The 18219-nt window shown below is 41.7% G+C and overlaps 1 protein-coding gene across 2 annotated transcripts in view; it reads left to right on the forward strand.

The window, feature by feature from the left end:
- The window catches only part of RABGAP1L (RAB GTPase activating protein 1 like), a 528106-nt gene that overhangs the window by 73762 nt on the left and 436125 nt on the right, over positions 1-18219 (forward strand). For both annotated transcript variants that reach the window (XM_084635917.1, XM_084635918.1), the window contains exon 7: positions 847-957. In XM_084635917.1, the coding sequence (XP_084492043.1) occupies positions 847-957 (111 nt within the window). The remainder of the gene's footprint in view (positions 1-846; positions 958-18219) is intronic.

Here is an 18219-nt window from a genome sequence, read left to right on the forward strand (position 1 = left end):
GTAGCAATGGGAATTTTTGTTTTGTATAACACTTGTTTCTGCTTTTATATTTTGCATGGTGCCCAACTATGGGCACCTAATATTCTCATACTGTAACTTAAGATAGCTACTGATTGAGAAGCAGTCTTAAACTATAGTAGATAAATATGCACCACATAATAGCTGCAAACATGAAAATGAAACATACAGAAATTTAGGCCCCTGCGGGTGGGGCAAAGATTCCTCTTGTTCAGTACCAAGCTATTAATTTGCTGATGATAGACGAATAAAGGGGAAGAGGAGATATTGAATGATTGCAGACATGGGTGGCACTGGTGGAACTAAGTGGGTGGCTATCGCTAGAGCTCTGTGGTTTTTCACAAATGTGAAATAACACAACATAAAATGAAATAAAACAAAAAATCTACCCCATGTTGGTGGCTCCTGCTGCTCATGTCCCATGGGTTAGCCAGGCCAAACCCCAGCAGCTCTGCAACCCTGTGTACCAGGTCATAACTGTTGGAGTGGGGAGCCATGCCCAGCTCCATGGGGCAGATGGCACCACTGTGGGGTGAATGCAGGGTGACCTCACTCTGCAACACCCCTCCCGGAGCCTCCCACTCCCTTGCGGGGCAGGCCCAGACACCCTTCCCCCTGGGCCTCCCACAATAAAATAAAATAAAATGAAATGCCCTAAAAATAAAAGGAAAATAATTTTATGAGTATAAATTTTTATGAGTATAAATTTTATAAATAATTTATAATTTATAATTTTATAACTCTAGCTATCACCACATCATATTTCTAATAGTTATTCACCTATATTGTGCTATATGTGTGCTAAAGGAACTAATTCTTTCTTTTTAGCCCTGTACCAAAGGACAGAGAGAGATTTTATTTCAAACTGAAACAGGGAATTGAGAAGAAAGTTGTGATCACAGTCCAGCAACTGTCAAACAAAGAATTGGCCATTGAAAGGTAAGCATGATATAAAGTAAAACAGGTTAAGTGTAAGAAAATGTTCTCTAATGTGCTTATCATCGTCCTCACAAAATACCTGTGATTCAGTGGAACTGAATACATTGTGCGCTAATAATACATACATATTAAATTCAGACTTGGAGCTCTAATGAGCTAACTTGTGTATATTACCAAGTGTTTCTTCTTAAATATCCAAAGGAATAGAAAAATATAGGTTAATTGGTTACTAGTGTCCAAACACCTTATAGCTCATCTATCACTTCTGGAATTATTTCAGTGTTAAGACCAGTGTTCACTACTACTATGAGGTGAATCCAACCAGTGTTGTCTCAGCACAGGATCAAATACTTGGAGCTACAGTTGATTTGAGGCCCATTTTATTTTATTCTTTAAATCTGCATGTTGGCTGAAGATTTGGCCACTTACTTTGGTACCTAAGGGAAGGGGGCAGATATTTTCTGAAAATCTCTCTCATAATACTCAGGGTTTTTCGTTCTGCTTCACTTCTTGGTCGCATTTTTGGGTTTGCCTACAATTCTTGTTGTTTATGCACTTTAACTGCTTTTGATGTTGCTTAATGTGTCAAATATGTGGGACAAAATGTAGTACATCCATTGTAGCCTTTTGTGTCTAGTATGTTCCTGTTGAAATGCTGGCAGCCATATCTGCTAAAGCCACATTTGCTATACTAACATCTTAAAAATAGAAACAGTGGAGAGTTAGTGTCTCACTGGATTGCTAGTGGGACATGAATCTGTTTTCAATACCTTAATTTCAGATCCAGCAAACTCTGAGTTGGCATTAATGCCCTGATGCCCATTAATTTAAATTCTTGAATCTGTAGGTTTTCCATTTTGTTTTTTTCCGTGGAGGTCTCCTTCTGTTCAGATCTGGCCAAAGTTTCTTAAAGCTTCTGTTTCATTCTTTCTGTTCCCAAGGATTGTTTTGCTTTGTTCTTGGTTAAAGGTTTCATTACTGCACAAAGTATGTATTGGTGTTTGAATGCTGGTGCTGGTTTTTTGACTTAAAGAAATCCAGATTCCTGATCAACTTTTTAGTTTTCTGTTCCATTTCTTCTGATTCCTGTTTCTATGCAACTGTAACAGGTGTGAAGACTGCCAATTTGTGGTTTGATTCTAAATTAGTCTTAGAAAGTTTTTATTCTTTTCAGCTTTAAGTTTTACAAGAACATGTCTCCTGCTGGATGGCTAGGCCCATCTTCCTCCAGTTTTGTCTGGACTATAATGTCTGTGCAAAGTCCTATGATCCTCCTCCGTTCATACAAAGATTAGATTCTTGGATTTGTAACTTATCTTCTAATTTTATAACTTTTAGTGAATGTTTAATAAAATTATTTAGGAAATAATATGCACTGAATGTTTTCAAGTAATGGTATAATTAGTAGAGCTGTCAAGCGATGAAAAAAATTAATCGTGATTAATTTCACTGTTAAACAATAGAACACAATTTATTTAAATATTTTTGGATGTTTTCTACATTTTCAACTATATTAATTTCATTAGAACACAGAATACAAAGTGTACAGTGCTCGCTTTATATTATTTTTGATTGCAAGTATTTGCACTGTAAAAAAACAAAAGGAAGAGTATTTTTCAATTCACTTAATACAAGTACTTTTAGTGCAATCTCTTTATCATGACCATTAGACTTACAAATGTAGAATTATATTCAAAAAATAACTGCATGCAAAAATAAATCAATGTGAAATTTTACAGCCTGCAAGTCCACTCAGTCCTACTTCTTGTTCAGCTAATCACTCAGACAAACAAGTTTGTTTATATTTGCAGGAGATAATTCTGCCACTTCTTATTTACAATGAAAGTGAGAATAGGCATTTGCATGTACTGTTGTTGCAGGCATTGCAAGATATTTATGTGCCAGATGTGCTAAAGATTCATATATCCCATCATGCTTCAACCACCATACCAGAGGACATGCGTCCATGTGGATGATGGCTTCTGCTCGATAACAATCTGAAGCAGTGCAGACCGACACATGTTCATTTTCATTATCTGAGTCAGATGCTGTCAAGGCTAATTCCCCACCCTAGCATGGATAGTTGAATCAGCCCCATTCTTTTATCTCTGACAGGACGAAAACATTTGATAATTGCTTATCTGTGGATGTCAAGGCTAATTCCCCACTCTGGCACTTTGAGTGCCGAAGGTGGGGGCCCACAAGGATTCTAAAAATTAATACTGGCCACTCCAGGCTTGTATTAAACTCCCAAGATTACAGCTTTTCTCTGACCTTGGATTGGTAGATGCTGCCACCACGCAAGTGCAGAACCCCTTTGAGAACCCAAGAAGGCATACTTGGGAATTCCTTCCTGTGGAGTACCCTCAAACCGTTTCACCTCCCCCTCCCCTTTTGGGGAAGAGTGGAGAAAGGAGGGGGGAAAAAAGGGAAATCAGCTGTTGCCACGAGCTAATTAAACAACATGTGCACAACCTCTTAAGACACACAAATCTAATTCTGTTCTTAAAAAAGGTAAATTTTATTTAAAAAAAAAAAGGGGCGGGGGAGGGAGAGAATACATCTGGGAACTCGGGCTATTGCTAGATTTTAAAAGAGCAATTACAGGGATTAAGCACCAAAAATAGCTTCCTTGAGGTCTAGTTTAAAGGTTACAAGCAAAACAAAAGCACTTGGGGTTAGCACAGAGGAATCCACAAGCCATAAAGAAATAAAAGGGATAAACCTAATCGCATCTTCCTAGACATTTCCTGATCTACTTACATAACTGGGTCTTTAAAGGAGTAGTTTCTAGGTATGATACTGATGATTTTTCATACCTGCCCCAAGCTTTTTACAGCATAGCTCTGCTCTGTCTGCCTCTCCCCAGGAGAACAAGAGACCGACAAAAAGGGGAGTCGTTTTTCAAGTTTTGAAAGTTCTAGCCTTCCCATTGTCTCTTTTGGCCAGGTGCCCACTCACTTCCTTTTACCTATGCATAGCAGTGAGACTTTTTAACCCTTTACAGGTAGAGCAATTAGAGAACAGCTACTAAGAGGGATTTCATAGCTGCTGGCTGGCTGGGTGTCCATAAAAGGGAGGTACTCCCTGCCCCCTCCCCCCCCTTTCATTTATCACAGTTGCCACCAGGAGAAGGTTGATTTTTTTTTTTTTTTTGGGTGGTTCAGGTTCTGTCATTTCTGCATCGGCGTGTTACTTTTTTTTAAGACTCCTGAAAGCATATTCCACACCTTGTCCCTCTCAGATTTTGGACAGTACTTCAGATTCTTAAGTTTTGGGTCGAGTGCTGTAGCTATCTTTAGAAATCTCACATTGGTACCTTCTTTATATTTTGTGAAATCTGCAGTGAAAGTGTTCTTAAAATGAACGACATGTGCTCTGTCATCATGCGAGACTGCAATAACATGAAATATATGGCAGAATGCGGGTAAAACATAGCCGGGGACATACAGTTCTCCCCCAAGGAGTTCAGTCACAAATTTAATGCATTATTTTTTTAATGAGCGTCATCAGCGTGGAAGCATGTCCATTGGAATGGTGATTGTAGACTCTGAAGTTTTTGTTTTTGAGTGCAGTTGTGTTACAAATGTAGATTTTTAAAAAAAATTTTAAGTTGCACTTTCACGGCAAAGATATTGCACTACAGTACTTGAATGAGGTGAATAGAAAAATACTATTTCTTTTGTTTATCATTTTTACAGTGCAAATATTAGTAATAAAAAATAATATACACTTTGATTTCAATTGCAACATAGAATACAATATGTATGAAAATGTCGAAAAACATCCAAAATATTTAATCAATTTCAATTGGTATTCTACTGTTTAACACTGTGATTAAAACTGCAATTAATCACAATTAATTTTTTTGAGTTAAGCACGTGAGTTAACTGCGATTAATTGACAGGCCTAATAATTAGTAATATGTAGAAGTAAGCATAAGTATTGTATAAAAATATTTGACAGGACTCTTAGGTGCAAAAGCTCTCTTCCTTGGAAACTGAAAGTTTTTGTGTGATTGGTCCACATTTGGTGTGCTTATGCCCCATGTGTGCGAGATTAGATTCTTTTGGCCACCAGTGTCTGGTTTTGGTGTGCCTGCATGCTATGTTTTCTTGCACTCCTCTTTCTTCACCTGAAGGCATAAAGAGTAGAGTGGTCCAATAGTCCTTCCATTCCATCTTACCACCTGTGGCAATGAGACAGAATCCTTACACTATCTGCTTGCTTCCCTGTGCACTAGTGTTAGTAGGTACTAGTATTTGTTAATTAGTTACTAGTGTTAGTCTTTTTATCAGTTGCCACAAGCACCAACCTTTTAGTCAGACATTTAGTTTATAGGGAGGACCACCATATACAGGGTCTCTGACAATATGATAAAAGCAAAATCCCTGGAGTTCAAAACCTGTCCTCTTTGTGTGAAGCTTCAGTAGGTGCATGTGTGCTGCAAAACACAAAATCTCCCCCTCCCACACACGGCAGCAAGTCTCAGAGCCTCTGTCAACTGACTCTGGCTTGTGAGGCTTGTGCTACATGGCTAAAAGTAGCAGTGTAGATATTCCCACACAGACTCTGACACCCACCCTCCTTGCTGGGTTTCAGAGCCTGAGCTCCAGCCTGAGAGGGAATGTCTAAACTGCTATTTTTAGCCCTAAAGTGAGAGCCTTGCAAACCTGAGTCAGTTAGACTCAGGCTTTGAGACTTGCTGCTGCAGGGTTTTTATTTATTTATTTTGCAGTGTAGATGTACCTGTTCCTCTTTTGTTTAGGAGAGGGACACATTCGTAAGTGATTGTTCAATATATTTCTCCTTCTCTAAATGGACTCAAAAAGCTAGAGTCCCACCTAAAATTGCTGCTCCTGGAGTGCTATGTACAAGCAACTGTGGACGCTAAAAGAAAGGATTCAGAGTAACAGCCGTGTTAGTCTGTATTCACAAAAAGAAAAGGCGTACTTGTGGCACCTTAGAGACTAACCAATCTATTTGAGCATGAGCTTTCGTGAGCTACAGCTCACTTCATCAGATGCATACCATGGAAACTGCAGAAGACATTATATACACACAGAGACCATGAAACAATACCTCCTCCCGCCCCACTGTCCTGCTGGTAATAGCTTATCTAAAGTGATCATCAAGTTGGGTCATTTCCAGCACAAATCCAGGTTTTCTCACCCTCCGCCCCCGCCCCCAAACTCACTCTCCTGCTGGTAATAGCCCATCCAAAGTGACCACTCTCTTCACAATGTGTATGATAATCAAGGTGGGCCATTTTCTGCACAAATCCAGGTTCTCTCACTCCCTCACCCCCCTCCAAAAGCCACACACACAAACTCACTCTCCTGAAAAGAAAGGATGTAGCGTGACATTAGTCCTCCTGTCAGTTCCTCCTCATGAGTGCCACAGTGAGTTGAGATTCCACTTGAGCTCCAGTGTTACAGTGACTAAGAGGGTCCCGTTCTCTGCCTCCATTTTGGTGTCTATGACCTCAGAGAAGGGTCGGAAGGAGCACCGCTCCAGATATGAACTAAGGTGCAAGTCACCCTCTGCTGCTGATTCTTACATCTCAACTTGCTAGGCACCAGTGTCTGATTTGTCTCTGGCTCAACAATCAAAGGGCAGCCAACTGCCTGACAAAAGTGACCTTGTTTGATGTGACAACTGTAACCTTGTTTGATGTGTTTCCAATTAACAGTTTAAACATAAGGAATAAAACCATACTGAACTCTTTAAGGGTTGAGCCTCCAGGGTAGTTACAGATAATTTAATTTAGTGGAGGACTGTGACTGACACAATGAGTGATCGAATTAAAGGCATTATTTAATTTAAAAAATTACATAAAGCAAACAGGAATTACAGTATAACTATATGCTCCGTTTATATTCACATTCCAAGAATAAATGGTGCATTCTGGGATGGTCAGTCCCTGGATGAGAAGAACTGGTGTTTAGTCTCTTTTTTTTTTTTAACAGCACCTTGATGGTGGATGAGCATGCAAATCTAAAATTAGAATAATACCTTTTTATAATAAATTATAACAACACCCCTCCTATTAAGCCTACCTTGTACCATATCTGTATTTCGGCTACCACATTAAACCTTTCATACCCGAAAACTCAAATACCTTCTACTTCATTATTAGTTATTAATATCAAACATCATTCTAATTACTATTTGCATCATTGCAAATTCTGTGGTTACCAATATTCTAAAACATCCAAAAATTCCCCTACAACACTTGCTAAACCCAGTTAAAACAAAAACATATTTACTACATGACCCAAGGTTATGCCTTGTCGCTTCTATTAATATCACTATTCACTCATGCTAACAACGTAACATAACTTTAGCTAGTGTGACTCCTGCTCCTGACATGCATTTCAACATATTTTGAGTTAGCCTGATCTACACCATGAAACCCATGGATTGAGCTTGCTGTGGCACAGTCACCTTAGAAGAGGGGTGGCCAACCTGAGCCTGAGAAGAAGCCAGAATTTATCAATGTATGTTGCCAAAGAGCCACAGTAATACGTCAGCAGGCCCCAATCAGTTCTCCCCGCGCCTCCCGCCCACCGGCAGCCCTGCCGATCAGTGCCGCCTCCTCCCTCCTTGCACTTCCCAATCAGCTGTTTTGTGGTGTGCAGGAGGCTCAGAGGGGGAGGAGTGAGGTCATAGCAGGCTCAGGGGAGGGGATGGGAAGGAGTGGAGTCGGGGCAGGGCCTGTAGCAGAGCCAGGGGTTGAGCAGTGAGCACCCCCGTCACATTGGAAAGTTAGCGCCTGTAGCTCCAGCCCTGGAGTTGGTGCCTAGACAAGGAGCCGCATGTTAACTTCTGAAGAGCCACATGTGGCTCCGGAGCGGCACGTTGGCCACCCCTGCCTTAGAACTTCGCCCATTGGTGCTGTCTCTAGAGCATATATGGACCCCAAATGATTTAGCTGTGGGCCTGATTCAAGATCACCTTCACTGGATAGGTTGGTGATGGTGCTGGCAAGACCACTTGTCACTGAGACCTTAATATTGCAGACAAACAAAGTATTGATGGCATTGCTTCAGTCCCCTACTTGAAATGAGGGGACGTGAGAGCATCCTTGTAACTACTGAAAAGGCAACCCCACCTTTGTAGGAGTCTTACTGCTTTTCATCCTACCCACTGGTTCACATTATGGGCTCATTTCCCATTCTCCCTCCTCCCCTCTATGGGGATCAGAGTGGAATTTCGGGATAGGCTCCAGGGACTGCTCTTTCAATAGGAAAAGGGGTGCATCTCAGAGAACAGGCTCCCTGGTATCCTCTTGTCCTCTAGTCCAGCATTCATATACCTATCAACCATTGCCTACTGGGTAGCCTATCCCAGAAAACCATTAGCTAATTGTCCCTCTTTCTAGGTCTAGATCACCCTTCTCTCAAAAGACAGCATAGAACTTTCCAGCCAGGTCAGTTATTGCAGCAGAAGGAGGAGAGCTCTTTCTCAACACTGCACACTAGATGTCTTCCTCCCACCAACAAATTTGCCAACACCATTGAGAGTCTATCAGAACCTCCTACAAATCTTCTCCTTCCCCTTTTGGCAACTATCTCTTTTTTGGAAGCTTGGAATGGGATCACCTCAGACCAGTTTGTCCTAGACATTGTCAGCAAAAGGTACTGCTTTCAATTCCAATCCTTCTCTACCTCTCACCCTCCTTCAGGGGCACCCTTTCACATGACACTGTTGAAACAAGAGTTGGACTCCATCTACTGCTTGCAGCAGTGCAGAGGAAGGGCATTTAATTCCCATTACTTTCTCATTCCAAAGAAGGAAAGTAGTATGGCATCCCATATCTGGACTTTCAGCATCTCAACAGGTTCATCTGGCATTTCAGGTTCAGGATGGTGATTCTGGCCTCCATAATTCTCTTGTTAGATTCTCAAGACTGGCTCACATCTCTCAACTTTCAAGATGCCCATTTTCACATGTTAATGCTTCTGGCCCTCATGAAATTTCTCCAGTTCCTAGTAGGAAGATCTCATGACTGGTACACTCTCATCACTGTCCTGCCCTTTGGTCTTTCCACAGGACTGGGGGCATTCAGAATGCTTGGCAGTCCTGGCATCTCATCTAATCAAACAGGTAATCCAGTTCTACCCATAGCTCGACTGACTGATCTGAGGAAGATCACCCCAACACCAACTCGATTTAGGTGACCCTTACAACTGTTATCATACTGGGCCTCAAAGTCGGCAGAGAAAAAGCTACACTTTCACCTACTCAAAGCATACAGTTTGTAGGAGCTGTGTTAAGTTCCAAGTCAGCTAAAGCTTACCTTACACAAGTTTACAAACAAAGGTGGACCTTCTCAACTAATTTCAAGCACCCAAAAACATCAGTGAGAGCATGCCTCAGACTTCAGGGACCCATGGTCTCCTGGACCTATGTGATGCATCTTGCCTAGGGTTGCCAGGTGTCCAGTTTTCGACCAGAATGCGTCAGCTCTGGTCAGAACCATGGCCAATGGGAGCTGGAGGGACGGTGTCTGCGGGCAAGAGCAGTATGCAGAGCCTCCTGGCCTCCCTACCTAGGAGCTGGACCTGCTGCTGGCCGCTTCTGGGGTGTAGCGTGGTGCCAGGACAGGCAGGGAGCCTGCCTTAGCCCCACTGCACCGCTGACCGGGAGCCGCCTGAGGTAAGCCCATGCCCCAACCCCCTGCCCCACCCCTGAGCCCTCCCTAAAGCCAGAGCCCCCTCCTGCACCCCAAACCCTCATCCAGAGCCCAAAGCCCCTCCTGCACCCCAACCTCCTGCCTCAACCCTCAGTCCCCTCCTGCACTCCGAATCCCTCGGCTTCATCCCCCAGCTTAGAGCCCCCTCCTGCACCTCAGCATAGAGCCTGTACCCCCTCCTGCACCCCAATTCCCTGTCTCAACCCGCAGCCCCTTCCCACACTCTGAATCCCTCGGCCCCACCCTGCAACCTGGAGCCCCTTCCTATACCCCCAAACCCCTCATCCCCAGCTCCACCCCAGAGCCCACACCCCCAGCTGGAGCCCTCACCCCCTCCTACACCCCAACTCTCTGCCCCACCCCGGAGCCCCCTCCCACACCCTGAACCCCTCATTTCTGGCCCCACCCTGGAGCCCGCACCCCCAACCCTTCCAGCCCAGAGAAAGTGAGCGAGGGTCAGGGAAAGTGAGCGACTGAGGGAGGGGGAATGTAGTGAGTGGGGAAGGGGTGGGGCAGGGCCTCGGGGAAGGGACGGGGTAGGGTGTTCAGTTTTGTGAGTTTAGAAAGTTGGCAACCCTAATCTTGCCAGACTTCTACACTCCTTACAAGAGCAGTTGACGTCAGTGTATCTACCCAGCAGACACCACATGGACACGATCTTCGCAGTCCCATAAAAAGTTCTCTCCTCATTACGTTGATGGAAAGACCTTCAGATATGCAACAGAATACGCTCTTCTTCACCTTTACTTAGAGAGAGACTGGTGACTGATACCTTCACTCAGGGATGGGTAGTCATCTAAATCACCTTAAAACTCAAAGCTTATGGTCCCCTCAAGAAGTTTGTCTGCATGTAAACATCCTGGAACTCCGTCATCTGCCTGGCACGTGTGGCGGTTTCTACCTTTACTCCAGGGATTCACAGGTCAGGTGCTGACAGACAACATCCTGCCTATGGATTATGTCAGTAGACATGGAGGATTCTGGTCCTCTCGACTCTGTCGGGAAGCCATTTGGCTCTTGATTTTGTATGTTGATCACCCTGTCATGCCTGGTCCCCACATCTTCCAAGGATTGAGAACTTGCTAGTAGATTACTTCAGCAGACGGTTCTCGGACAACCATAGGTGGTCAGTCAAGGACATAGTGTTTCGGAGTGTCTTCTGCAAATGAGGATAGCCATAATTAGATCATTTGCTCCAGTCCGGGCTCTCTGTCAGATGGCTTTCTTGTCCCCTGGACACTGGGACCCATGTATACCTTCTCCCAACCATCTCAATGATGCAGAGGGTCTAGAGGAAACTGAGGCAAGATGCTGGATCAATGATCACGATGGCCTCAGCATGGGCCAAACACTTGCCTATGACCTAATTAATTCATCTCCCAGTTTTCTTCCCCAAGCATTACTCAACTGCAGGGGATTGCCATTATACCTTAAGGTCAGAATCATTTATGAACACACCTAAACTGCTGGTAGCCTTTGCTGATAGAATATTGCCTGTTCTTAATCTTCACAGAGATGATAAAAATGAGTCTCCAAGTGTATAAGAACATATTGGGAGCAAACCAAGTTACAGCCACCTAGAGCACAGGCTTTAGAGCCTCTGCTGCCTGTTAGAAGAATGTCCTTCTTTCTGAAATTTGTAGAGCAGCTACATGGAACTTCGTCCACATATTTGCAAGACACCGTACTTTGGTAGAAACTTCCAGATTAGATGCTCATTTTTGGTAGGTCTGTCCTGCAGTCATTGTTTAAATAGAATAGCTATTATCTACCTCCTAGCACACAGATACTGCTTGTTAGTAAACAAGAATGAAATCCACATGGAAGTCAGTTTTCAAGATGTGTTGTCCGCATGGACTCCATGACCCACCCTCCTTCTCTGCTACTATGGAGTCCTACTCCTTTGGGATTCTGCACTGGTGGGGGAACAGAAGGGTGGTTGGACCTGCTATGCCCTTGATATCCTTGGAATGGGGGGGGTGGGGGTGGGGTGAGACCATCTAGGGCACAGGAATGGGCTCTGTTGGCCAAAAGATTCCAGTTTCATTTCATGCTGGAATATGCACCAAGAGTGGAATGAATATGGGTAATACATCTGAAAGAACCAGTTACTGTAAGGTAAGTAACTGTTCTTTCATAATATAAAATACTAACTGTCCTTAACTACAGTGGTGATGGGGGTGGTTGTTATGGTATAATGGGGAAGTTCCTTCTGAATAGTAGCATTAAAAATATTAACATAAAAAATCCACCAGGTGGCAGTCTTACCAAAAGAATTCAGATACACTTTCAAGTCTCTCATATAGTGAAAAAGTTGAGGAAAGTATTATATTCTAATCAGTGATTAGTAGGAGAAAGTACCTTGAAATGATCGAGATACTCACCAGAAAAAAATAATTAAAAAGAACTTGAAAAAGACATGTATCTTTCTCTTTCACTTCCAGTTTTGTCATAAAATGGAAATTTAACACTTTAGACAGTTAAAATATAATAAAAAATATTACCTTTAAACACAATTGTGTGATTTTCTGTATCCTGAAACTCCATTCCTACTCTTTGGGAGCTTTTCAAAAAAATAACTAAAAATAGGATTGAAAACAGGATATAGAATAATTTCATAGGATCATAGAATATTAGGGTTGGAAGGGACCTCAGGAGGTCATCTAGTCCAACCCCCTGCTCAAAGCAGGACCAATCCCCAATTTTTGCCCCAGATCCCTAAATGGTCCCCTCAAGGATTGAATTCACAACCCTGGGTTTAGCAGGCCAATGCTCAAACCACTGAGCTATCCCTCCCCCTCTTCACCTGTAAATCCACTCTTGCTGTCATGATACAACTTCATTTCTGTACCGAGTAAGTGGTATGTCAAATATAGCCTTAAAATAGATGGATGGAGATTATACAACCCTTTCTTTGCTGTGGGAGTGGGGGCATTATGATAGTCTATAATTACATAATCATACGCTAATTTTTCCAAAGGACCCCTGCCTTATTCATTATGCAGACTGGGTGGAGGAGGGATACAAGAGGGTAGAATTAAGGTTTTATGGGCAACTGTAAATCTGGCATTCCCCACCTTTTGAGTGTTTGAATTTGCAACCCTAAAGAACTTAGTTTTTGTATGGAATATACATATGTGTGTGTAAAAATACTAAATTGTGAAATAGTAAAGCTAATTTCTAATTTTAGTATTTAAACAAGATTTTGTTTATAACCACATAACTCAAAAATGGTTAACAGATTTTGCTTAAACTTAAAAAAAATACTCTTTTTGATTTGAAGCAAGCTATGGAGAATTTCAGCTCTAGAGTTAGAGTCTGGAGCACAACACAAAGGTTTTGTTAGACAGGAATTATGCTCCTTGTGTTGTGTATGAGGCCTTGCAGATACATAGTTGACCCTAGCTGGTGAGTTCTTCACTTGACTGAATTTCGGCAGTATGTTTTGGAAAGCAAGTAATTAGTGTTCCATCTTGTCTTTCTGAGATGGAAACTCAGCTTTTTGCAAAGATGAGAATTTATACTCCTGGTGAGGGTACCTGCAGATAATATATTGTGGAAATTCATACAGCAAATTCTCCTATAGCAGACTATCCTGATCAGCGAAGACCTAAGTCTCTTTACAACAAGATGATTGTGTGTATTTTTGTCTTTCTGTATTCTAATTTGATGAAGCTCATGTGTTAATAGTGTCCTCTTGGGTAGTGGATGAAAGTGATTTTGGGTTAATTAATGACTGGTTCATATGTGATCCTCAGACTCCTTGCAGCTCCTAGCAACCAGTGACAGTTTAGGAATAGTTGTTGCATTAGTGCCTAATTATTTAGTTTTTACAAAAATTAAATTGCCTCTAACTGATTTCTTTTTTCTTCAAACAGTGCAAATGCATATTCTTGGGGAAACACTAGGAATTACTTGTTTCATTCTGTACTTCAAAAACATTAATTGAAGATCTGCCTATAAAGGTTCACACTTTTTAATGTCATTCAGATGGTTTTCCAAGTTTTGATAGTTAGAGAGGCTACAGAATTAATTTCTAATTTCTTTGTAGGTGGAGGCTATGGGGCATCAAAGCATTTGTTGAATTTTTTTGTAGTTTCATGCAAACTTCAAGATTTGTACAACATTTGGTCTTGGTTAATCTTAAATGATGATTTCATAAGAGTATCTTGTTAATTACTTTCAGCAAGTGCAGTAAGAAACTTATGTTATGAAAAGGTTCACCTGCTTTAGAGTAATTGACAATTCAGAAGTGCAGTACCTGGTATGCATATGGATCAATGTTCTAACTGACCGATTACAAGATTGGATACTGATGGGAATCTGTTATGGACCACCAGATCAGGCTAGAGAACAGGATAAAGAGCTCCTTTGAGTATCCATTCATAATATGTAGAAAGAAAAATTGCACTATTGTGGGAAATTTCAATCTGGGGATATATGGTGAAGGTCTCATGCTGCCACTAGTAAAAATTACTTGAAGTTCCTAAAAAATTATAGATTTTCTAGCACCAAGTGACTTACTTGAAGTAATTCTAGTTGACCTCATGGATACTGTGTTTTGAGATTACAAGTTTGGTTGACAAAGGTAACTGTTGATAAAAGATGTTTAGACTTCTGTAAGTCATGTGACTTAGTACTGCATAAGCTGATTAAAAATAACTGCAAAATCAGTGCAGCACACATTAAATGAATTAAAAACTGGCTAACTGATCTCAAAGTAATTGTAAATGGGGACTTATAATACAAAAGCGGAGTTTCTAGTCAGGTCTCAGCGGGATCTGTTCTTGGCCCTGTGGTATTTATTATCTTTATCAATGGTCTAGAAGAAAATATATTATTGCTGGTAAAATTTACAGGTGACAGATTGGCACAGTGGTATATAATGAAGATAAGTTAGTTCTGTACAGCGATCTGCATTGCACAGTGAACATCATGTATGTTAATACAGCTAAATGCAAGACTGTGCATCTAGGTATCTAGAATATGGGTCACATTTTTAGGACGGGGGATTATATTTTGGAAAGCAGTGATTCAGAAAGGGGCCTGATTGTCATGGTGGATAACCAACTGAACATAAGTTTGCAGTGCAATGCTGTGGCTAGAAGAGCAAATGTAATCCTTGGATTTAGACATGGGGAAGTGTTAATACCCCTGTATATGGCATTAATGAGAACTTTACTGGAATGCTATGTCCAGTTTTGGTGTCTACACTGTACAAAAGATTGTTGATAGATTTGGAGAAATTTAAATTCTAGAATTTGGATGGTAAGAAGGAGCTGGATGCTACAATATCTTGTTAATGTGATTTGTCATATTTGGGGCCACTGGCTTCAGTCTTGCTCTGGAGGAGAGTGACTGGTTATTTTTTGGTGAAATGAGTTGTTGATTTTCTCTGTCGTATCCACATCAAATATTTTAACACTCTTAGCAGAGAGGCTAACCAGAGAATTTGTATGAAGATTGAAATACTCTTTCATTTCTAGAGGCAGTGGGCTTGACTTGACCTCAGTTACAGATGTAGAGTAATTCCACTCACTTCTTCAGAGAGACTGATTCACACCAGTGTAACTGAGGTTAGAATCTTGACCAGTATCATTAGATCATAGTTGCAGAACGTCAGCTGGGTGCCCATGATTGAAGGACTCAATCTTAACCCTAACTCTGATTTTGTGCATATTATGTTAAATCCATTGGGCTTACCCATGGATAAGGCTTGTTGTATAAATGGAAATCTGTATTAATTTGAAAATGATCCCGGTTTATTTTCAGGGTGGTCCTGGTGCTACTACTTGTTGCATGCAGGCAGAGTGGCGCACTTCCCTTTAGCCCCATTCTCTTCTGTGGAGCTTTGTGCAGACATAGATGATGTGCCACATGCAACAAGTTGTGGGATTGTGGCCTAAAGATGTAACCAGCAGTTCTGAGTTGTGTGCCTGTCTTTCAGTTTCACTTTCCTCTTCCCTGGTAACCTTATTGCTTTTGTATGCAGTAACTCCTCACTTAACGTTGTAGTTATATTCCTGAAAAATACGAGTTTAAGCCAAACGATGTTAAGCGAATCCAATTTCCCCATAAGAATTAATGTAAATACGGGGTGTTAGTTTCCAGGGAAATTTTTTTCATGAGACAAAAGACTATATTTTACTTATATACACACACACACACACACACACACACTCTCTCTCTCTCTCTCTCTCTCTCTCTCTCTCTCTCTCTCTCTCTCTCAACAAACAATGTAATCCTGGTACACAGTGATGATGATTGTGAAGCTTGGTTGAGGTGGTGAAGTCAGAGGGTGAGATATTTCCCAGGGAATGCCTTACTGCTAAATGATGAACTAGCAGTTGGCTGAGCCCTCAAGGGTTAGCTCGTTGTTAATGTAACCTCACGCTCTACAAGGCAGCATGAATGGAGGGAGGGGAGACAGCATGGCAGACACACACACACCGTGTGTGTGTGTGTGTGTGTGAGAGAGAGATGCGCATATCCCCTTTAAGTACGCTGACCCTACTCTTAAGTACACTGCCTTGTTAAGTAGATCAGCAAGCTGAGACCACAGCTGCTGCCAGGAAGCTCCCTCCATCCTGAGCCCTGTCGTGTGTCCCCCCTGCTCTATGGAAGATGGGGTAAGCGGGGTGCAGGAGCAGAGGGGAGGGGGATGCCCTGACATTAGCCTCCCCCCCCCTTCTCCTCCACACCCCCTGCACAGCAAGCAGGAGGCTTGGGGAGCAGATCCAAGGCAGAGGGCAGGAGCAGCACACTGACAGGGGGGAGGGACAGCTGAACTGCCTGCAATTGGTAGCCTGCTGGGTGGCTGCCGCACAGGGAACTTAGGGGAGCAGGGAGCTGATGGGGGGGCTGTGGGTCCACCCTGATTCCAAGCCCCCAACAGCTAGCCGCAACGGGCTGCTCTTCCTGGAAGCAGTGGACAAAGCAGGCGGCTGCCAAATGACATTATAAGGGAGCATTGTGCAACTTTAAATGAGCATGTTCTCTAATTGATCAGCAACATAACGAAACAACATTAACCAGGGCGTCTTTAAGTGAGGAGTTACTCTGCTCTTTTGCCTTTTGAAGCCTGTGTAGCTGCCATTGATCTTTTTTACGCTCTATAATAAAATATGAAGAGAGAAAAAACATAATTTTGTATATAAATTACTACCATGTCTGATTTCTATAACGAAGCAGAGAAAGAATATCACATGCATAAAATGAACAGGAACAAACCTGGCTAATAGGGTAGTAATCACTTATGTGGAAAAACCTGTTTGTAACAGTTTTTAATATAATGATATTCATTCTGCTAATGTAATTGCATTGTTTATTACATCTCTACTCATAACACTCCATGCTCACCACAATATTAATTAGTTAGCTGTCAGTCATTTGAAAGCTATGAAACTGCTTTTGTGGTATCCTTTGAATACTAAATGTCTAAACTGTCTATTCCTTACAATCCCTGTTTATTGTAAAACCTAAATATTCATTATGAAACAGTCAAACCTTTCTTCCATTAGAGAAAATTGGGCTATTGTGCAAAAGAAAACTGTCAAAAAAGACTAAAATATTGTCTGTGCTTTTTATAATTCAGCCTGTTACTAATAATGCTGCTCAGATGCTTTCTTGATTGTGAGATCTCGTTTCTTAAAAAATATTCTGTGTAATATTGCGTAACATTTGTCCATTATAAATATGCATCAGCTAACCACTCTATTTGTGATGTAACAGATACCAAGAGGAAGAGAGGAACTTACCAAGGATTTTTTAAAAACTGGCTTTGTGCCTTTGTTTCCTTATCCTGTATAAAGGAAGCCTGAAGAGATTGTTTTAAGAAGTGTTCTATTTTTTAAAAAAATATGAGGCATATTAAGTCTGTTTTTTCCAGCTCTCGCTGGAGATGTCTTTGGTATCTTAGAGGAAGAGGGTTTTTTTTTTTTTTTTTTTTTAAATTTATTCTTTCGTAGAAAGATAGCCTTATGGCTCAAGCACCAGATTGGGTTTCAGTGCAGACTCCTTTCTGATCTTGGGCAAGTTACTTAATCTCTCATGGTATGTCTACACTGCACACTAAGCCAGAATCTGTGAACTTGGTGTTTCCAACCCTACACTTGAGAATCCACATTGCATTGTTAACTTGGGTTTACAGTTACAGGACCTGGGTCTCACAGCTGTGCTAACACATCCATACTGCACTACACAGACCTTCTGACTTGGGTCTGCTGCTTGACTTGCATCCACACTGCAAAATGACAGGGCTTGGACCTGAGTTACAGTGGGACTCAAACTTTGACCCATCTCCAAGGCGGGTCTTAGGACCTGGGTCCTGAGTGCTTGCTAACCTGAGTCAGATTGATTTGTGTGTGTGACATTGTGCTCCATATGATTTTATGAAAATATGCTAATAAGTGTGAGTATAATGTAACTGGAATATGCTTCATGCAAAAGGTCTCTTGTAAGGTATCATTACAAAGCTTATAATCTACTGAGTGTGGTCATCCTATTTATATGAATGTATTATTCTTGTATCTGCAACTTGGAATATAAAATATAACTCTGAGGTC

Source organism: Lepidochelys olivacea (genome assembly GCF_965140295.1).
Source record: "Lepidochelys olivacea isolate rLepOli2 genome assembly, chromosome: 8".
NCBI classification, from domain to species: Eukaryota; Metazoa; Chordata; order Testudines; family Cheloniidae; genus Lepidochelys; species Lepidochelys olivacea.